The 23,371-nt window shown below is 40.4% G+C and overlaps 1 protein-coding gene across 4 annotated transcripts in view; it reads left to right on the top strand.

Annotated features, from left to right (window-relative positions):
* The window catches only part of LOC144942501 (polypeptide N-acetylgalactosaminyltransferase 1), a 102,982-nt gene that overhangs the window by 22,151 nt on the left and 57,460 nt on the right, over positions 1-23,371 (top strand). For all 4 annotated transcript variants that reach the window (XM_078869379.1, XM_078869387.1, XM_078869371.1 and 1 more), the window contains exon 3: positions 20,725-20,893. In XM_078869379.1, coding sequence (XP_078725505.1) covers positions 20,725-20,893 — 169 coding nt within the window. The remainder of the gene's footprint in view (positions 1-20,724; positions 20,894-23,371) is intronic.

Below are 23,371 nucleotides of genomic sequence, written 5' to 3'. Positions count from 1 at the left end.
TTTGGAGTTCTACTTTATTAATTACAATATTATAAAACAATTATTCAGCCCATGATACAGAAAATTACTTAATCATCATCATCATAATCAGTTAAAGATATATATTTATATTATATTTATTGCTTAAACAAAACGTAGCCCAAAAATGGATGTCGTAACTGATTTGTGTTTTGTATTTGGTATAGTATCACATTTAATGTTGTGTTATTGTCTAGAAAATAGTTTAATACATAGAATAAATACATATATTTACAGTCGTATATATAGTTGTACAATGTGCCCATTGACACTGCGTATTTAACAATATGCTTTGGTATTTTCAGAAAGCTTGCATAGTCTTAACACAAGTATTGTTTCGACTTTTGTAAAAATTAATTCAAAAGATTCCCTGCTCCAAAATACCGTAGAGCGGGTGGCGCATGTAGAATGTTAATTTCCACCGCACGGAGAGCTCAGTATCGGTTGCTCCTTGGCACTCGGCCCAGGTCCAAACACACGACAAAGCCAATAAGTGGACCATGCTGTCATGGTGGAAAGCCAATCGACAAATCTGTTCCCTTAGGAAACATACAGTAAGGTGTGCATTATACTTTTAACTACCCTACTGCGTTTCCATTGGCAATGTAAAATTAAAGCTGCCGTTTCCATCGTAATCTGTAAAAAATAATTTGAAAAATACATATTAATGCACATAATATGTACACGCGCACATAAATTATACCTTATATATAATGTTACATGCATACAATGGTTTCTGTTGTACAGATTGTACCTCCAAAAGTCTTCATTAGTTGTAAAAGTTAAGACCTAACTCACTTGCCCTCTTGGAGCAAATCATCTTTTCTAGTTCTTAAGAGTTCAATGAAATGTAGACAAATGTTTGTCAAAAAGGACTAGAATTTCTAGAAACTGTCATTTTAATCTTCTCAGCATGGAGTGTGAACCTCCACTATCATTGAAAAACCTGACTGGCTGTCTCAGCTTCTGTGCGGTGATAGAACAGGACCGGTGAAAGTTTATGTTGCCCTTATTGCTTCATTCAGGTGCAAGAGAGGAATAACTCCTCGCATCCACATCCCATCACACACCACGTGCTGTTTAGCTGCTTGTGTTCCATTATTTGCCATAGCGGCCTTCATGTTGTTAAGCTTTTAGAGGCCACATTTCCCCATTGGACAACCACATGAGCACCATCAGAAGCTGAGGTCCAGCCATTGGATGTTTCACTTCTTCCGAATGTGGAAATAATTTGTCAGGAAAATATAAGATTGTGTTCTGAATCAATGTGTTGAAGCTCCAGTGCCTCACACACAACCGGTTATAAGCTCCTTGGTATAAGAATGTAATCAAGTGTGCATGGTTTAAAGCAGGATGTATTGATCACAGGCCCGAGTCAAACCTCTCGCACCAACCAGTTCAATGTTGCTTCGACATGGACATCTTAAAAAAAAAACTGTCAGAATGTTGTGGAGAATAAGATGTGTGATGAGGCCACATTCATCAGATGTGCTGCCCATCGTGAGCTGCATCTGTTTCACATTTATATTAATATATCCACAATTGTTCCATCATAATTTTGAAATTTTATGTAATCAGCCCATGGGCCACAAGGGCCACATGATATATAATTAATGTGCAAATGTTGAAATCTAAGCGTCACTCTGAGTGTCCCTTTTGAGTGAAACATTTAATTTATTCAGTATATTTGCAGAATATACTTTATTAATACCCTATGAATGAATTTTCATTCATCACATGTCCATTTTTAACAAATATCTTGGAAAAGTTTTGAAGTGGTAATGCTGGATTCTCTCCAGGGTACACGACGCAATGAAGCTACATTTTGCCAGAAGGAGACAACACAGAAAGCTGTAGGCGGTGAAGGCATTGAAAAAAATTATCTACTAAATATCCACCCTTGTCGTCTTAAGCACCCAGAAGGGAAGCTGTTTGTTTTCATTTATTTTGAATTGAGCTGGAGAATTGAGCCAAAAGACTCCATCCTCTAAGTAAGAATCTCATTGCCCTGCTGGGCCAGACCTCAGTCTGCGCTGTGCACTGTAAGCCAAATGTGGATGTATACTGCTGTGTACTTGTCACGCAACGCAGGATACTTATTTTAACTACATTTTGTTGGTTTACATGGTCTGTCAATGCCATAAAATAATACAAATTCCCCTTTTCCCTGCACGAGTAGTGTGGCTTGCAGTATACCTACTATAATCACCCAGGAATGTCTGTTCTTAACACTCGTGACGTCACTTCACGTCGACCAGCCCCCCTCATTAATATTCATGAAGAGGTTACGTCCTCCACATGGACCCGCCCCCCCCCCTCGTTAATAATCATGAGCAGGTGGTGTCACCACATTGAGCACTCTCCCCCTCATTAATAATCATGAGCAGGTGACGTCACTCCACATCGAACAGCCCCCCTCATCATAATCATTAACAGCTGACGTCCTCCAAATGGACACCCCCCCCCCCATTCATAATAATTAGCGGCTGACGTCACTCCACATTGTTGGGGGGGGGGGCGAGGCGCCTCCTCCCCCCTCCTCGGCGTCAACTTACAACCCTCACTACAAAGGCAGAATCCTCACGTCACGCCATCTCCGTAACGCTATTGAGACATAGAAGTAAAAAGGACGTCATGATGAACAAGGGATTATAACCTGAAAATGAAATGGCTCTGTGTCACCGTGCCCTTACAAATTGCACACGCATTAATGCAATGAATATCACGTCGCAGTCTGCTTTTCGTTTGCAAGTTTCAGATTTACTGCAATACACCCGTCCTTGAACGGGCAAAAGGCTAGTTAATTAGAAAGGTCATCTGTTGATATTTTTGAACACAATCCTGAAAAGTAAACTAGGAGTTTTTCTGAATTTTTCAACTATTTCCAGCAGGATGCGGGATTTGCTGCCATTGATCTATGGTAGTGGCAGTGTAATGGAAGGTGCATCTGATTTAGGGGTTGACTTACGTTTTTACACTGCTTAGCAACCCCTGAATGCTTGTGTTTGGTCGGATTTAAGACTCACAAACATGGTACCACTCGGTGCTTTGGTTGATTATTAACCCAGGCTATTATACTTGTACACCATACATTGCATTTTAAACACTGCAGTAATTGTATTTATGTATTTATTTTTACAGCGGTTTACACACTCCCTCCTCATCCGAGATCAATAACTTCATCCTGCGGATCCCTTCTGGGGAGAATGTCTGAAACCTAAAATAGTTTTGGCCACCCCATGCTGTCAGCCCCTACCTGTTCTACTAGAAACAGTCTTTCCTATTCTTTGTGCCAATTCCCCATCATTGGGTTTTCCTGTGCTCCACGGGCGACGAGAGAAAAAAAATGTCTGCGCCTCACCATTGTGGAGGGTGGCTTTTTTGCACAAAATTTAAGATGATGGTATACTAGCGATAGACAAGCAGCGAGAGTGTGCAGAGTTTGACACTGCTTGGAAGCAATGATGCCCATTCCGAGTATTATAAAATTGACCAGGGCCACTTCACAGCAAGATAGGTTTTTTTGCGTTTAAGCTGATGCCTATCGGGGAGCTCCAAGAGAGGTACAGCAAGCATGCGGCTTGGGCCGCAACCATTGATACTTAGGTTGACGGTAGACTGGGCCGACTGGCAGGGTCACGATGACCCCCATGCGTCTGTGGGGGTAACCGCAATCAACGCTGACGCAGGGGGCATGATAGGTCTCAGGGTCACAGACCCTGCACAGAATAGGCAAGCGGCTGCACTCAGGTGCATGGACAATGGGGGGGGGGGGTTCTTAAGCCTCCCACCACTTGAAAAAACTGACTTAATGCCCAGTCGCAAGAGTATGGCGTCTCATTCTCTGGGTCGACCCTGGGGTGCAACCTGTCTTTATTATTGACTCGGTTGACTGGGAGACACTCGGATGAGCCATGTTCGACACCGAGGCAGGGCGTGAAACCTCAGCTGCCACAGATTTAGGAGGACTATGCCACGGTCCTGGAGGAAGAGGAGGGAAACGAGGAGAGGAAGTAGGATAGAGAGGGGGAGGAAGACAATGCTGGGAAGGCGTTTCGCCTAGAAAGCCTAAAAAGGGCCAAGAAGGCATTGGGAAAGGGCGCCCCCCTCAAGAGTTACCTGAGAAAAGTGCTTTCATAGAGCATCAAGGGAATCCCGAGTAAGAGCAGGAAGAAAAATAAGTCTCAGAATGACATTTGCAAAGAAGTCGACTCGGCACAAGGGGTGTGTCGCATCCTTTTTAAATATTTATTATCATCATCCTCTCTTCTTCACCAGCATCATCATTGAAGTGGGGGGGCGGTGGCCTCAATGATGCGTAGGCCATCATTTATTTGTAATTATTCCGTTTGGGCTCACATCTGTGCCCCAAATATTCACCAAGTTGTTGGTAGAAGTGGGGGCACTACTCGCGAAGACTAGGATCCACACGTAACCCATATTTAGATGATCATTTTGTTGGCTCAGGCCAGTTACTCCATGGCAGCGAAGCGTCGTGCTTGGTCGTAATAATGGTAAATCAATTTGGTATCAGAGCTTTTGATGAGCAACACATTGTTCTGTGGAGAAAAAATAATTGCATCAAGGATCAGAAAAAAAAACACAACACATTGATATTAATATCAATTTAAAATCCCGTTCAAGTATCAACACTTGTGAGAGTGTAAATGTTTGCGCTTACACTTTTGGCAAACAAACCTTTCGCCAAATTTGTGTATAACAATGACGTGGACCGCTGCCCTGTTTACACTGGAGCCTGACGAGAGTTTGCTTCTGTGCTGGCATCAGGTGCAGCAGCCCTGGCTGGCTGCTGTAAGTATGGCTTGGGGTTGAATGGAGGGTCTGTGCAAACACCCGCGGGTGCTCTCACAAGGACGTCCTTGTGGAGAGGACATTGGCGAACTGGTGCTCCATCTGAATAAACTGGTCGCTCTGTGTTTGTGGCTGTTTTGACCAGATGTAATTGAAACCAGTTTGGCAGGCAAGTGACGGCGGTGTTGAAGAGCCACATTTTGTTGTTATTATTTAGTGAAAACATTTCACCGAATTAACGTTGAACGTTATGATTCTATTTTTGCATGAAGAAATAATGCACAGTAGTGTGGGAAAAGTGTTTCCATGAATTTGCTGTATGAGAGACAATTCGAGGTTTCTTGGTTTAAAATAGGTCTTTCAACAAAGAGTTTGAATTTGCACAAAGCAGCAAAATTGCTTCAACTGGATATGCACCTACAATTAAGTGTTTTTTTTTTATAAAGTAATTGTAAATTACTCTATGTAATTTGACAATATAGGATACTTCAGGTATTGCATATTTGCAATATCAACAAAATATATAATAACTTTTAATATTTCGCAATTAACTGGTCTATAAACAGTCATGGATGTGTACGAACAGACCGTGCATGTGTGGTTTTTATCAACGTTTAGACTACGATGTAAATTAATCCTTTAAAAATCTTTGATAAGTAGCATGAATGGATATTTACATAATGGGGTTCTTGAATTCACGCGCCCATTACAACTTTAAATAACCATCTGTTCTTTTTGGTCACAGATTGATTTGTGCAGTAGTTGCCTTTGCACAGCACAGTACTTTGGTGGATGTGCTGCTGCAAAATGTTGCAGTAATTGTTGCTGGAAGCTTCCAAACAATGTTGGAAGGGTTGCCGTTTCCCTCTGTGTGTCATGAGCATGATTGAATATTCTTATTATGTTAAAATGTACACTTGTGTTCTTACAGTTCTAGCATGCTAAAGTCGGGCAGTTGGAGAATCAAAGTGCCCTCCTAGCTGTGGGCTCTCGGCTTGCTTCCTTTGCCAAGTTTTCACAAAACCTTCAACCACATTTCGTGGTATTAGTGGCTGAGTTACACATTTTTAAGAAAGAAATCCATAAAATGTTGTTTTTGCATTTCCCCCATAATTATTGAAACACTTTCTTGTTTGTATAACACATTTTAGTTTAAATGATTTTTCACGCAGTTTTTAAAATGTGTCATTCCATAATTATACATAATTTAAGTTAATGTACAATTAATGATAATTATGAAATAGATGTTATTTTTTAAAATTTTGGGCCAAAAGTGTGTTTAAAAATATATATATTTCATCGCCTTTTTTACAGAAGTACATTTTTATACATGTTAATCGCGAAATGTACACAATTGTATATTATAGTATGAAACTTAATAGGACATCTTATTCAACATTTATTGATGTGCAACATTTGTATTTCGGTTGAATTACAATGGATTTTTGTTATTCAGTACATTTTCTAGCCAATCAAAAATTGGGTATTAATATAACAAACCTCACAAACGGTCATCGTTTCTGGAAAGAAATATTTCTTACAATACATTTTTAAATAGTTGTGTCGATTGTAAAACAATATTGTTAAATATATTAGATTCGTTTTTTTCACTGTAATTTATTATGTTGAAAACGCCTTGCTCAATACACGAGGCAGGGTGCTGATTTGTGTGAATGGCATTTCATTTCATGGCTGGAGCACAGCTAACAGTCGTGTGCAAGGTTTTATCAGCACTTACACTAAGTTAATGTGATAGGTTTATATGTTTGTGTGGTGCACATTGTGAGAATTGTGTATTTTGAGGACTTGTATGGGAATAGGACCTGCGTTTAAAAAAATGGATAATACAAATCCATTGGCAGATGTTTTTTTTTATAAAATGGCAGAACATTTGATTTTAAACCCTGTACAGCGTGTATAGGAAACCTTAAGAGTCCATAGAGCCCATCCAACCACCCATTGTGTGACATTTTACCGCTTCCCATGCATTCAGTTTTCTTCTGTTTCCAATGATTTCCTGGTTTGAGATTGGTATCGTTCTATCAGCACTGTGCTGTGGCTGAGGCTTTGCAACAATGAAATGCTGTGAAATGCCTTCGGATAAATTGGAGCTCATGCTAAGCTTAATATAACAGAATGTGTCTGCTATTTCCAAGCTCCAACATTTGACAGCTGGTGAAAGCCTGTGATATTGATTTTGTTTTAATTCATTAAAAGTTATTCGCTTATGACGAAGCTCAGAGAGTGGGGGGTATATCTTGTTGTTTTAAACTGTGATACGAAGCAACACATTTCACGTATAATGAATGTAAATGTCTCTTTTACATTGTGACCTTAATGATAGCATGCATGCCACTATACATTGTTTTAAAACTACTGTTGTATGGTATATCATGTATGAAGCATTTATTTATTCATAGATTTATATCACCATACAGCCCATGGCACTTACCAATTATGAGCTTACCCAACATCCAATATAACAGAATGACTCGTCACATGCATGATTGGCACCAAGGGTTTATGTCAAGGCTTGCTCCTAACCTTCCATCCACATTTTAGATAGTGGGTTTGCCATTTATTTTCGGGTCAAGTACATTGCATTGGGATTCAATAATAGAACTTCAGTGGCAAAGAATGAGAGAGGGCTACACACAGAAGGTTTATAAAATGTAAATTTTCCACAGTCAGTACGACTCGCACATTTCTGCACACAGCCATAAAGTGGCAGCTATACATGGCTAAAGTTGTGGCTCTGCTTCCTGCTGGTACAATCTTGTGCCAGTGCATAAACACACCTGGTACGGAACACATGGTGCTCGCAATGGGGCTTTCCACATGTGGAGGTTTTATTTTGACATAAGCATGTCAACGTGAGTTCTGTGATCATAATTTCCATATGGAAATGCTATATCGTTAAAATGTGTTTAGTTCACTCCTTGTAGATGTGGGCTGCAGCGGTAGCGCGCTCAACGATTGTTGCAGAGGTTCACGATTCGAATCGAGCGGACGCCCCGATCATGACTACTTGGTAATAGCAATAATGATATGTGCCATATGCATCACAATGAACGTTAAAGATCTTGTGATATAATTCGCCAGAATAGGCCGGTGTGAGGTTCCTACATTGCCAATTTCCAAATGTGCCTGCTAAATTACCGAGTTGTGATTATGCATAGCAATCACCGTCCCCTACCGGCAGGCTAATGCCCCAGGTCACTCTTGAAAATGAGACTTTCAAAATAAACTTGAACTTTAGGTGGATAAAATAGAGTCGATATGGCTGATGTAGGCGGACATACTCATGTGAAGAGGCTTCTGTAGACATTGGCAATAAATATCGACACCCGCACCAATCTCATAGCCGAAATGTTGTGACATTCATTGTACGAAGCATTATATCACTTTGATGTTTTATGTAGAGGGCAGATATGTGAAGGAGGCATATTGTGTGCTTAGTTTCTTGCTTGTATTCTCCACAACAATGCTCATGATAATCTTGTGTGGTGTATAATATAGTGCTTTGTTGAATCCATATCTAACAGAGGGGGCCCGTTCCTATAAATATCTGGCAGTTCACCAGCATAGTTCAAGCAAGCATAACTGCTGATGAGACACTGAATCTTGAAACCAGTCCAGAGGTTGCTTTTGTTGAACCTATGTTGCTGAAATGCTGCACCCCAGAAGGCTGTGTGGCTGATTGGATGTGTAAAAAATGCTTTATTTTTTATGTCGATGGACAGATAAGTGAAAGAGGTGTATTGTCTGCTTTGTTGTTTTGTTAATATATTTTGTTACACTTCCCATCAGCTGCACTGCCTTCTGGGAGTGATTATTTTGTGTTATATGAAGGCCTATGGTCAGGTCAATCCATTGCTCATTGAAGGCCACAGTTCGTATTGCTGCAGCGCATGGGCTGATCACAGCGCTCCCAATCGCAATATCATGTCTCTAATTTGGGTTTGTTTCCTGATTTATGTTGCATGCTTTTAGTTTTTTTTTATTACCACTGTCAGCATGTGTGTTTCTGATCGATATGTCAGACCAGGTACTGATAAACTGATACGAGCAGTTATTTTCTAAACCATGGGATACGTTGCTCTTTTTAAATCCTTTATATTAAGTTCACTTGCTTGCTTGCTTGCGCGCTTACGGCCGTGCAAATCTTTCGGTCGTTTTTTACCCACTTCCCGTGATCCAATCGAGCTGACATTTTGCACACAGACTCGTTGTGCGTGACAATTTATTTTCGTGAACATTTTTTTCCAAAATTTCCCACTTTTTAGGAATTTTTTTTTTCATATTTAATTTTAAATACCAATGTGATAAAAATGAAACTCTTACTCAAGAAAAACAGAAATGAATAATAAAATAAAACCGATGCCACGCATATAAAGGATTTATAGTGAAAAACTTTGTTTTTACGGGTTAATTTTTCAAGTTCAGTTTTCCAAAAGCACTCCGGCCTAATCTCATTCACGTTTTAATGTCATAAATTTGTATCCTGTTTTTCTTTCAACAATATTCCTTTGTACAGTATTACACATTTTTGCTGTTTCTCAGTTGTCTCTCCAAGATGTATTTCATTATTGTTTTAGAATGTTTGTAATATGACTATTGTTGCGCATCTATTTATCTTGAGCCCGACTTCACAGCTCATCACCTTTTGTACCACCTTTCCAAGGGTTGTTATTATGACTGATTAGCACATCTAAAATAGTCAATCATCTGGTTGTCTCAATGTATGTTTGTGGCTATATTTCTTCCCATTCAATTTTCTACAGTTGCTCTTGCATATGTCCTTGTCTAACTCTTTAGATGAGCATTTTTTTCGTTATGCAATTCTGGTTAAGCTGTTCCATCCTTGTCAATGTTTTTTTTTTATAATTTAACTTTTTATTAAGGCCTTGGTAAGTGACAACTTGGATGACTGTGGTCAGTTTACACTGAATCAGTTGCCTTGTTCAAAATATGCAAAAGAGTGGAAAAATGGTTTGTTTAATCAATAATACTCGTTAGAAGTTACTGTGTCTTTTCTTGGATCTGTTTAATGGTATATGCATGTGGTCATCGGAAGAAAATGCTTATTTAAATCCAGCTTGTTGATATAGTTTGTTGTCCTCCAAACTATCCATTACTTTGTTCCTATGATCTCCGGAAACAATCTACATGGGATGGCAGGCTATTGGGTTTTAAATTATACAAATTGGCTTCCTCGCCTGTTTTAAATAGAAAATGATAATGAGCGTCGTGTGCAACGATTGAGGTATTTAATTTCTGTGAAAACATTTAATTAATAGGTGCAATGTTTGTTTTTTCTCCACCATCCAAATTCCTCTTCTTTGATGGCATACACAGGGTTATTTCATCCTGCCTAGGAGTGTTCCTTTGTTTTCATAGTCTAGTCCATTGTGTCCAGACCCAGACTATTTCACTTTGCTTGTGTACCATCCGAGGTGGCATACATTTAGTGGTTGTAATTTATGTGGCCAATAACAATAAATAACCATTTGATATGAGTGGGCTATCACATAATTCCCTCTCATTCGCTATATAAATAAATCAGTACCACTAAAGGTTTGCTAACTTAGGTGCTACCCGTTTATGCACTGGCCCCTTGGCCTTTGAAAGGCAGTGGTTCTTTCAAGTGTGACATCTGGAACATCCTCATCTGAGGCTGTTTTTTTCTCCTGGGATATATTACAGTTCTGTATTTCTTTCTCCTCTAGAGCTCTGTATAAAATGTCTCCACGAGCGTTATCATTCGCTCTCTCTCGCTCTCATGTAGTATGGTTCCATCATGCTCTCTAAGGGTCGCCGTTGGTAATTTACCAATTTTCTGCTTTCATGCTGCATTGTTTATTAGGACTTATTCGAAGTTCTTTGATGTATATTCTCATGCTCTGCCTAATGGTTCTTACAGAGTTGTTGCCTACCGTATTGTGTCTATTTTTTGGCATTTTAATCCGTTACCTTTGTTTTGCCTCGCCATTTTTGTGGTTGCTGAAAGCTAGTCCTCAGATTTACATTTTGAAACACACACCCGTACTATTACAATTGCTAAATAACTCATCACATTCGTCAATAACACTGCCTTAAAATAAAGTATATATGTAGCGTTTCAGGCAATGGTCCTTCTTCACAGCGCATCGAGAGGCCAGAGGTACGTGAGGTGAAGAAGACCCATTGCCCAAAACGTCGCCTAGCATATAACTTTCCTGTTAAGGCAGTGTTATTGAATATTACTTTGCTGACTAAAACCCTATATTTGGAAGAACTATATGTATATATTTCGATTTAAAGCTTTCGGGACTGCAGGGATTCATCTTATTGGTTCTTTCGGTAAAGTCACGTAGAAGGGAAATAATAAAATAATACAATTGAAACATAATAAAATACAATTCTAACGACGTTTCGGCCACAACGCAAGCAGCCGTCCTCAGGTGAAGAACAGGTCTGTCGGAAAGACAGCGTCTAAATGAACACCACCATGCTTGGCAGCGTATATTTAAGCTGGGTTGTTTATATATATATAGCATGTGAGTATATGATTAGCATGGTGGTTGACTATGTACGGTTAAACAGAGGTCCTATATATATTCTACACATGCAGTATAAGTATGTCTGTGTAAACTGCACCACTATCTATACAGGCAGACCTGGAAAATTCTGTTTTGAGACTCTCTGTCTTGCTGCCACATGGTGGTCGTTCTGTTACATTTGCTCCAATTTCGTTTTTGCATGTGTGCAGAGGCTGTTCGCTTAATATGCATTTTTTTTATACCCCCAGTGAGACGCACCATTAGCATCTTGTAGGAGCAGTCATGAGCATTTTTTTTATATCGACGCTGGATGGGAGTGGCAAGTGGAGAGGATATGAGCCAAGAGGCAAACTCAGCGGTATTATCACGAGCTAAGTCAACACAAAAAATGCAAGTGAAAAGCTTCATTGCACCTTGTAAAAAAAATGCTCTCTACAAACTTGGCCTCCTTTAATACAAGCCTGGCTGGTAACTTGTTAAACCTGTTTGCGAGCAATTTAATGTGCAGTTGATAGAAACCTAATACTACACAGTGTAACAATATACACTTGCAGTCTGTATTGACGTATTATAAAGTAAATAGAAGAGCCTGAATAGTTTTTAATCAACCCACGTGTACCACATTTTGTTAAAATAAGATAAAACTCTAAAAGAAAGTTGGGTTAATAGCAGTTATTCTTTGGGAATATTTGAAAATAACCTCCTTAGAATGATCTTAACTGCTCAAATTATAAATTTTAAAGCATTTTTACGTTGAATAAATTCATAAACTTTATTAACAAAAATATATCTTTTGAGATTCATTTGATTTTTAAAGACAGGTAAAGGTAACTTTTATTAAATGTGTTTAGAGATCGATGAGCCAGATTTTTATTGGATATCGGTTTTAAAAAGGACAATGTACAAATCCTGGTTGAAAATTAGGTAGCAATAGAAGTACACTGAAACAGGCCACATTTATATTAAAACTATAAAGCAACAGAATACCTAAATCCATTTCTCTACGTTGTTTCTTAAATATTATTTGAATGAGAAAAAAAGTCACAAAATCAAATCGCATAACGAGCCATTTTAGGCCACTTCATGAACATACATGCTTGCCATAAACTGTCCGTGTGGGAAGATTAAAATAAATACTATACAGCACTGTGCAAAAGTTAAAAGTGGTTTAGGTTGTGTGACAGTGAACGTGGTTTTTAGGTTGCTGCCAAGTCACACAAAATCACGATTGGGTTTTCTACGGCTCTTTTGTGCATAAGGGGCTGTTTTGTCCTCGCCCGTTCTATTCCAAGATGGCTTGTTGTCGTCATTTCGCGGCCTAACAGCTTTAATAAATCCTGCTATCCGTCATGTCCTTGCTTTCCCTCTGGCCCCTTTCCTAACATTTCAGAATCCATATCATGCCCTGAAAGTCTTCCTCTGTCCATTATATACACACATGGATCCCACCTTGGCCTGGCCACAGATTTTTTTTTGTCCCTCCAAATAGATTCAACCCCTAAATCATTTATAACAATTTCTTTATACTATTCCAGCTCAAAACATCCTGACTCAAAAGCTCACTGCCGGAATTGATTGATCTACCAGCAGGGCATCGGAGCACATCAACATCCGTTTGATCATGGTTGGAGCTTTGAAAATACTGTAAGATACCAATAATATACTAATTAAGATGTAATGTTGCAAGAGATAAAATTGTGGTGTATAACACTGCAATTACATTCCCGCTAAAGCACTGAAAAGTTGAGGAAATGCATCATGTTAATTGATCTTGCATCTTATAAAACTTGCAGCAATATTTCCACCTCGTAATTTGCTCTCTGTTCATATGAACTTACAAAGTGGAAAAAAATTATAGCCTTACTTTTCTCTGGTTGCCTGACATATCTCGCCGGATAACTTTTAATAGAATATATTGCTTCGTGGTGCGAGTCGCATCATTTGCATGGAGGTTCTCGTCTGCAAATAGGGACCAGGCGGCTGGTGATTGGTACATTTTAAGTATACAATTTTAAAGGGCCCTACGTTTATATATATTTTGTTTATTACTTTATAATAATAGAATGATGTAGAGATCTTTGAGAATGTATTTTTGAAAATGGCATTGTAATATTTAGAATGGGCAATTATAATTGTCATATGAATGTAAACTTCAGACAACACATGAACTGTTTCCATATTTATACAGTGCTGTAGTGGAATTTGACAGAGAAATGGAGCAATGAACGTATGATATTGATTTTAATTATTCTTATCCTCATTTACCCAAACAATTTGGCTCAATCCTATCAATACAGCTCATAGGCTGTGTTCTGTAAAAAGACACATGGACATTGTACATTGCATAATGCAATCCTGAGCCAATGGGTAAACATAAACTTAAGAGATAATGACATTGCTCTTAATGCATCAGTGTAGAATAAAAAAACCCATCACATATCACATTATTCAAACACTTGCACCTTGAGGCTTGCAGGAGGATTGCTTAGATTTCCTTAGCACATTATACCATCGCTATGAAGGCACAAACCAGCTCATAAATCTCACTGCATAATGAAATAAGCGACTCATATGGGAATTGCCATTGTGTTCGCACAGGTTTAGTCTGATGAACAAGAAAGTAATTAACCCCTGGGGTGATGGGTTGGACTATAGAATGCTGTTAAATTGAAATATGATGCATCTCTTGGCAAGGTTAGTAGATTTTTCTTGGGCCATTGGATAATAGAGAGCTGGAGTTTTTTATTGTATTATTTATGCCATCTTAACCAACAGCAGTATATGAATGAATTAATATCGTGTTTTATATGTAATTTGTTGTTTTCTTGTAGTCATATTATGGTTCCATTGTGTTATTTACCATGTCTGTGTGTTTCTTTCAAAAATTCGATATCTAATCTAATTAATTATAATGGAGATAAACTAATGTCAGTTTGTGTCAAATTGGGAGGTGTGTTTTTCTTGTTTAATACACTGTTTCGAATGTAATAAGAAGGCTTAGCAATGCATCAGATTCTATATCTGGCAGTGACGTGACCGAGCACTTGTTTTATCTACGCTTAATAATGAATCATTATTATGAATGTTCACCACAATTAAGGGACCCATGAGGTTCCTTCTAACGCTGTTAATGTGCTCCCTCTTTAAGTCAAGCATACATTTTCATAAAAATGTCTATAACATCGCATTATATATGTAATTATGTTAGACCTAAATATATTACGTTAATAGTGACTGGAGAACTTTCTCAAAATGTTTACGTATGTACGAGAGAAAAAAAACCAGTTTTTAACCTCTTCAATAACGCCACAAGCGTTTTACACACACCAATAGCCAGCCACGTTTGTCGACTTGCTTTCTGGGTCTGACATTTTTAATGCTCTTTGTACACGTGGCAGTGAACCTGTAAAGCTGACGTGTACCTTGAACATGCCTGTCAAAGTAGCGAGAGCCACGATGACAAAAATGCCTGTTGGCGTCACATTGGCCCCCACCGTTCACCTCTCTCTGTATCCCACTGTGCCCACTGAATAGATGCTTTACCAGCTCTGATAAGATGTGCAGAATTACGATAGCATTCAATTCAAAGCCTCGTACGTAGTCGCGTTGAAGAAGTGGCACGGTATATGTCGTTTATGGCATTCCCTCTTGCTGATATTGCTCACGTTGCTGTAAAGTGGAAGAGGAATTGAACACAAAAGAATGACTGAATGAAATGGTGGATAAAGTGCAGTGTGAATTCTCCGGAGTATTAACCGATTGTTGCAGTTTTCTCTTTCCGTACAAACCATAGCTCTCACGCCTGCTGTGATTTTTTTTTTCATAATGTAGCAATCCTGAATTTCCTGACCAACGCGTTAGCACGTGCACAGTTGCACAATTGCAAGGGCATATTCCAGTTCTGTACTGGACTGGGCTTGTTTTTTGTGTCGGAGATGAGGCCGGTTGTGTTGCGGCATGACTAATGCATGACAGAGATTATGTTGAAGGCGTCCTTATTAATAATACAGATGAAATATGGGCATAGATTATTATTTTTTTTCACACGAAGCCGTTCTGCTTTTTTCTGAATCCCACATGTGCCAACGCACGTGGTTAAACGGTTCATTGCCAAAGTCGTGGTTGTTGCCCCCTTGAGAATTCCCGATGCCAGTTTGATGTAACTCGATATCATGCTCTGTGGTATAAAACAGAATGTGTTGTGGCAACACTTCATAACACGTGCATTAAAAAAAACATCCTGAAAGTTTATGGCTTAAAAGAAGAGGGTGGATGGTGTTTTGTTCATTGTATTTGGAGTGGTGTCTATTGGTGGACAAAGAGCTGTAAAGAGCCACATGCAGTATCTTGGGCACTGAAAAGGTCGCTGATGCTGCATACAAGCAGAGTGCTTTGTTGCATCGCACGCTTTCAGATGTGCTTCTGCGGCCGTCTGGAACGCTCTTCCTTCGGATATTAGGAATCCACTGGAGCTGTGCACTTTTGAATGTCGATTGAACACTCACTTCTTTAGAACTGATTGTTGTGTATTTCGTTTGTTGTCCCCCGCCGCCGCCGCATCTCCGTTTAGCGCAGTTGGCTACGTACGGTGCAAAATAAAGTTCAACACGCATACAAAATAGCTCACCATCACAAGCTGCAGAGAAAATGTATTTCAGTTTTAGAAAGGATTTACATGAACACAGTTTTTGCCTCTAACAGCATTTTTATAAAAGATCAGTGAAGGTAGGAGTTTAATGGCGAACAGCTTTGTATGTCAAAGAAATTCCCATGAGTTTTTCCTGTAATATAACTTTATATGTTTGAGATTTTTGGTCAACTTTTCAAATTGTTGTTTTTTTTTACACTGCCATTACAGCAGGTGGTGTGATTTGCCAATTTTTCTGAGAGAATGGAGGGTCAGTGTGAAAAATCACACCAACAGCCCTGTTTAAACTGACCCAATGGTGAGAACACTGACAGCCAACTGGATGACAAAGACCCCCCCTTCCCCCGCCGTACAGTATAGCCTTAACATACTTTTGGGGAAAGTGCTGTTAGCAAGTATCATCATCCATCCCCCGCTCTATCAATGTGTCCTACCCAAGCCCACTTCCGTTGAAGGGTTATTGCGTGTGTTTTGGTATGACTGTGGGTGTCTCCTTGTCTCTGCGGATGTTTCCGTGTCTCTCTCGGTGTCACCTTGTCTATGTGTGTGTGTCTGTGAATCTGTAATTTGATACCGTTTTCATGTAGACATCTGGGACAAGTCACGAACAATAAGAAGGAATAAGACCGTGCATAATGAGTTTTCATGGACCCTACTGCCCCTCGCGAAGAATCGGAGTTGCGGGTTATTTGGTCACGGATAATAGTTATTGTATATATTGTCCATTTGTTTCACTTGGCCAGCTTTTGCCCATGAACAGTGCTGCAAATATCTTCCAGCAAACTGATATGAAGACAAAGAGACTACCCCGGGCTGACTGAATGAGAAGGAATAAGACCGTGCATAATGAGTTTTCATGGACCCTACTGCCCCTCGCGAAGAATCGGAGTTGCGGGTTATTTGGTCACGGATAATAGTTATTGTATATATTGTCCATTTGTTTCACTTGGCCAGCTTTTGCCCATGAACAGTGCTGCAAATATCTTCCAGCAAACTGATATGAAGACAAAGAGACTACCCCGGGCTGACTGAATGAGCTGTGATTTCGCCAACGTAACACAAATCAAGGCTGTACAAAAATCACCAGTTAGCACGACCTCTCAATGGTCACAAGATGCCGAAACTTAAAGGCCTAAAGTGGTGGGGCATGTGTAAAAAAGTACTTGGTATAATACGCTGCTTGGATCATGTTTGGAAATAGTAACGTTATATATGTGTTTAAAAGTGATAGCAAAAATATCCTTAAATGTGTTTTTATGGCTGTTATTTTTTTACTTTTTGGTTCTTTCGGTAAAGTCACGTAGAAAATAAAATCAAATAAATATTTTCTACGTGACTTTACCGAAAGAACCAAAGCTTCGAATCTAGTTAGTTCTTTTTTTGTTCGGCAGGTACAATATAGGCTTATTAAATGGTAAACCGGTACCCGTTTACAGAATCGATTAGCACTTATGACAGTCAGGAACTGGTAATTGTTTGAATGTTCATAATGAATGCACTGAATGGCCCCCGTGAACGTTCCAACGGCAAGACGCGGCTGAAGTCACCACGTGGCAAATTCGTCCACGTTTTTCAGTTGAAAGGCAAAGATGTAACTCTGCAGTTGCCTGCTATGCTCACTCCACTGCTGGCAGAAAGGGCCACCACGAGAGTGATCTTTGCAGGGTATTTGGTCTACTCATTCATGCCTAGCCAGACATCTTGGAAAAGATGGGATTACCTACACTTTACCCCACCGCACACGTGGCATTCCGATCAATTAACTTTGGTATGCAATTAGACTTTTGTTAAAATTAGTGTTCGGCACAGATTTGGAACACGTTCCACTACAAGGAATTGTAACGGGTCATGGTGGCAAGTGAGCTTCTCATGTGTTGAAAGAGGGGGGAGTGTAACCACAATTGGCCACACACGACCTGCCGATCAGCTACCCCATTATTCCCCTGGGTGTAGACAGATTTAAGAAAATTGCACCAATGTTTCAGAGGATTGCCAGTTCGGCGTGCTCGCCATGACACCATTACAGTTCCCTTTCGTTTCTAAGTTTAAAAGGCAACGGTGTTATTTTTTTTTATTTCCAGAGATTTCTGTACATGCGGCAATTAAACCGGGAGCTGGTGTTTTTTAGGTGATTACCGGTAATGTAACAACAACAAAAAAGGATTTTATTCCAATCTACTTTTACAGATCAACATCAATCAGCTTCATGTGTGATTGTTTCACAGATTAACCTTTCTTTATAGTGTTTTACGAGTTCAGTGGTGCTGTGATTGATATATCCTCAAAGTGGAGAGGCTTCTAATTATACACCCCCTTTTTTCACCATTTATTTATTTTAAAAATGCACATGTTCAATTGAATATAAAACCTCTTATACGGTGTAAAGGAAGCCGGCACAAAAGGTAAAATAAAATCAGCTTTTAAGATGCCTATATGTAATGCCTCCATTGATGCTGGACAGGTTCCTGGAGCATTAAATTTAGTGGGTGAGCAGCGGCGGTCTGTGTGCTCAAAACGCTCTCTCAATTTCGCTCTACCCATGACGTGTGCTCGTAATCACAGGGCCAGCGAAAACTACAATGTGCGGTCAATCTTCCGCATCTCCAGCTTCAAGCTGACAAAGCGTTATTTTCCAGGATATTTGTTCTTGCATATTTCTCATCAGATTGTGAAAGCTCCTGGAGCGTAATTCACATAATACTGGGCCAAATACTGTGTGATCTAACTGGATGTACAATCGACACCAAGGCTTACTAATCTACAAAACTCATTCGTCAGCATTTGTTTCCATTGTTTTCCCTTTGCACTCTAGTTCAGATGGCAATTTGTGTCATGTAGATACCATACTTCAGTAATTACTGCAGCAGTGCAATAATAATAATACAACACAGTATTTCAGAACCACGGCGTGAATGGTGAAGCAGTAGCGTGACTTCTAAAAATTAGATTAACATTCGCTGTCAATTCTCACCAATGTGACCTGTATACGCAGGAGCCACCTCAACATGCCCTCCTGCCAAGTGCAATTCTACATACTTTGAATGCAGCACTGACTTCTACCGCTTGCGTGTTGTGTATTTGGTAAGCCAAGTGGCTCTGTCATTCTGATTAATTGTGTTTATGAAGAAACTAGACCTCAGGACTAACCTTTATTTCCGTGTACATTTTGACCATTTATTTATTCATTCGTGTGTGGGCTTTTTTTACGTGCGATGTCTTCCATGCATTTTGATCTCCGTAACAGCATGGAATATAGCACAACTGTTAGGCTTCAGGCGATGGCCTTCGTACACGGTGAATAGTGTAAGGTGGGAAATAACCGAGTACAGTCCTGCCACAATCACACGTATACGGTCAATCAGTTTGTAATGGCAATGCTCTGGTGACATTGGGAGCATAAAAGCAGTTTTTTTTCTCCATTACCTGTTATATTTTGGACATGACTCATTGTTGTGCAGTTGTATTTTACTGAGAGAGCCATTTCCAAAGCAATGAGAGATGGGAAGGTACAGAACACAGCATCATGAGTTACACACACACATAGTCATTAAGCGAATACAAATTATAAACAGTGGTCAAATGGTTGCTTTCAAAGGCCATAACAGGCTTGCACCCTGTAAATGTTTATTTCAATTATGTGTTCATTGGCTTGATACGTAATGTTCTCCGCAAAAACGCTTATTATTTTTGTGTTTATATACATATAGTTGTTGTGTGGAACTAAGGCTTATTTCTAAACATCTATAAGTTCACCAGTGTTGGTTTAAATGATGAGACACTGAATATCAAAACTGGTCCAGAGTTTGCGTGTGTTGAGCCAATGCTGCTGAATTAATGCACTACCAGAAAGCAGTGTGGCTGATGGGATGTGTTAAAAAAATACTCTTATCTTTGCGTGGAGGAGGAGAGGCGTGTTCTTTGATATTACATTTGTTACTGTTGTATAAAAGGTCATTACTGTATTTATGTGCAAGCGTGGATGTGTGCTGCTCTCTTTGTGTGGCAGGTGAGAAGTTGTTAATTTTGCTGTTTTGAGAAGTGGCGTAGTTTTCATGTCAATTCGACCATGGAAATAAATAGGCGCATTATCACACATGCATGGATTCATTAAAGCCAAACAATTGCCTGGCATGCAGTAAAACATAAACTTTTAGATTAACAGTTTGTGTAGTTTTTGCGTGAATGTCCGAAGTTCTTATCATAGTTAGTCATTTTGATGATTATACATATTTGCCATTTCATTGTTTAGCCATAAATGTTCTTATTGTGCAGCTCTGGAATTAATTAATTCCTTAAACATGTAAGACGTTGGCATATATATATATATTTATGTAATGTGCATTGCTTATGTCTCCGTGTTAAAGCATCTATGAATGCATTTGGTGAACGTGGTAAAATGCTGCCTTTATGTCAACAGAATGACCATCAAAGGGTTTTACGAAGACATTGATCGGTCGACCTGGGTACCTTGAAGGGGGTAAACATTTTCTTTGAGAAAACACGGGATTGACTGTTGTTTAAGATTATAACCAAGACCTTTTTTTTACCAACAGCAATGCCATTTTAAGTCGGTCGGTGCATTAACATGTCTTCTACATTCGTTGCTCGAGTTACATTACAGCTGACTGTCGCCATCCCGGGATTGGGCCACATGCTAAAATAACCCGAAATAAAATAGTGATGAAACCTGTGTGTAATTTTCAGACCTGAACATGAAGCCTCCGGAGGGGCCAGGGGAGATGGGAAAGGCGGTGTTGATTCCCAAGGAGGAGCACGAGAACATGCGAGAGCTTTTCAAGATCAATCAGTTCAACCTTCTGGCTAGCAAGCGCATCGCTCTCAACAGGAGCCTCCCTGATGTGCGTCTGGAGGGGTGAGTCATTACCATCGTCACACTTAATAGGCACCCTACGTCTGTTTAACGTTACTCTAACTTGGTTTGTAATTGTCCTGTGTATGATCAGTCTGAAAACAATCTGCTCAAGCCGATTTACGTTACGGGAAAGGGTTTTTTTTGCATTGATTTATGTTTGAGCAATACATTGCATTTCTCCTGTGACATGGTTGTTTTTGTTGTTTTCTCTGTACTTCATTTGAGGCACTTTTATTTGTTTTGATTTTGCCATTTTTCTGGCAACGGGTCACTCTTGAAAATGAGACTACCCTGGTCTCTTGTGATCTCACCTGTTTAAACAAACAAACAAACTTGACTTGACAGTTTCTCCATCGTAAACATGTTTAACTCTCAGTGCTTCTCTTTACCTGGAGTTCTTGCCTTGAGTGAACACCCTGGATTAAATTGAACGAGGCCACAATGCCGAGATTATTTCCCCCCGCCCCTCCCCCCTTGTAAGCAGGGTGATCCTGTATATAATCCTTTATTAATACTCAATTGGCATTGCACATAGCAATCCTCACCTCCTACTGGCAGATTAATAACCAGTTGCAGGCCAGGTGCTGAGTCACCGTGTGCCACACAGGGATAGCTAACTACTCGGGGGGGGGGGTACCCTTTCAGATGTTTGAGAAGTGATGTAAGTCGCATATCATGATTCAAGCACTCTGAGATCCCCCAGTGTAAATGGTGCCTAGCAAAAACAAATACTCATTATTATTATTATCCACGTATACCCCACGAAAATAATAGAAATAAATAATAGTGAACTTAATTGTATTTAGTCTTAAAACTTTAATGACTGCAGGAATTCATACTGGTAGGAACCACCTGGTTCCACCAGCCCACAGGGGATTATTGTGTCCGTCCGTCGTTCATCCAAAAATGGGAGGGGTGGAGAGGGGAGGGTGGGGAGGGGCTGGGTGGGGAGGGGCTGGTGGGGAGGGGAGCGTGGGGAGGGGCTGGGTGGGGAGGGTCGGGCTGGGTGGGGGGTGGGAGGGGTGGGGCTGGGTGGGGAGGGGCTGGTCACCCCGTGGTGCCCTTATAAAACTCAACGTTTAACCTACTCTCGCCGGCTTGTGCCCGCCCTCACAGTCGGCCATATTTGCGGAATACACCACGCCGCCATTGACCCTGGCCATTGAACGAGCAACCCAACGTTCCTACCAGCTCCCTCCGCAGGAATGTGTTATTCTTGGTTCTTTCGGTAAAGTCACGTAGATAGAAAACAAAAATCTAAATGAAAAGCAAAAATCCCACGACGTTTCGATCGCAACACAAGCGGTCTTCATCAGGTGGAGAGAAAAGAGGGTGCCAGCCTCCAAATGTAGCTGCTTTCAGGGCTCCAGAGTGAGTGGGCGGGGGAAAGGGCCATGCCAGAGACAGGGGGAGAGAGAGGGGGTTGGAAAGAGATAGGATGGAGGAGAGAGGGGTAGAGATGGGAGGAGGGAGGAATTGCACCTCGGTACACCCATCAGACAATGGGAGTGGGGCAGAGACGGGGAGAGAGAGGGGGTGAAGCAGAGATAGGGGGGTGGGGGTAGAGATGGGAGGAGGAGGATATCTGCCTGAGACCTTGCAGCCATTCACTAGTAATGCTATCGCTTCTGTTCTTAACTCAGCTCACCTGGTATTAAAGACATCTCACTGTCCCCAGGTGATTTGCTCGTTAGTTTCGATGTAGTTTCTATGTTCACCAAAGTTACTGTGCCCGATACCATTGCAATAATTGAAGATTTGGTCCAACAAGGACTGAATGCTGATGTACCAGCCCTAGTGAGACACTGCCTCACCAATACATACTTCACCTGGAATGGAACATTCTACAAACAAACTGAGGGCATCCCAATGGGTTCTCCCTTATCTCCGGTTGTGGCCAACGTTTTCATGGAAAAATTTGAGACAAACGCCATCCAGGCATCCACTCTACGCCCATCCTTGTGGAAGAGGTACGTGGATGACACGTTTGTCATCTGGCCACATTGCCGACCGGCTCTGAAACAATTTCTCAACCACATCAATTCCATACACCCAGCCATCAAATTCACCATGTAGGTAGAAAAGGATTGTATGCTACCTTCTTGGATGTCTTAATCAAAAGGAGACCAGATGGCTCAATGAGCCACTCTGTCTACAGGAAAGTAACCCATACTGACGCCTACCTAAAACCTGATTCCCACCACCGTCTATCCCAGAAGAATTCCCTCATCAAAAGGCTACACCATAGAGCTCAATGTATCTCCGGCCATGGACATCTAACTAGTGAACTCAAACACGTACACCGGGCTCTCAAGGCTAATGGATACTCTGAATACACAATCTGCAAAGCCATCAACCCAACCGTGAGGAAGGAGCCATCTGAAGATCCAATCAAAACCGTCACCTTACCTTACATATCAGGGATAATCAAAAATATTTCCTAAATTTTGAACAAACACAAGATCCAGGTCCGACACA

This window comes from Lampetra fluviatilis, chromosome 2, assembly GCF_964198595.1.
Source record: "Lampetra fluviatilis chromosome 2, kcLamFluv1.1, whole genome shotgun sequence".
In the NCBI taxonomy this organism is placed as follows: domain Eukaryota; kingdom Metazoa; phylum Chordata; class Hyperoartia; order Petromyzontiformes; family Petromyzontidae; genus Lampetra; species Lampetra fluviatilis.
This window is presented reverse-complemented; position numbering and strand designations above follow the sequence as displayed.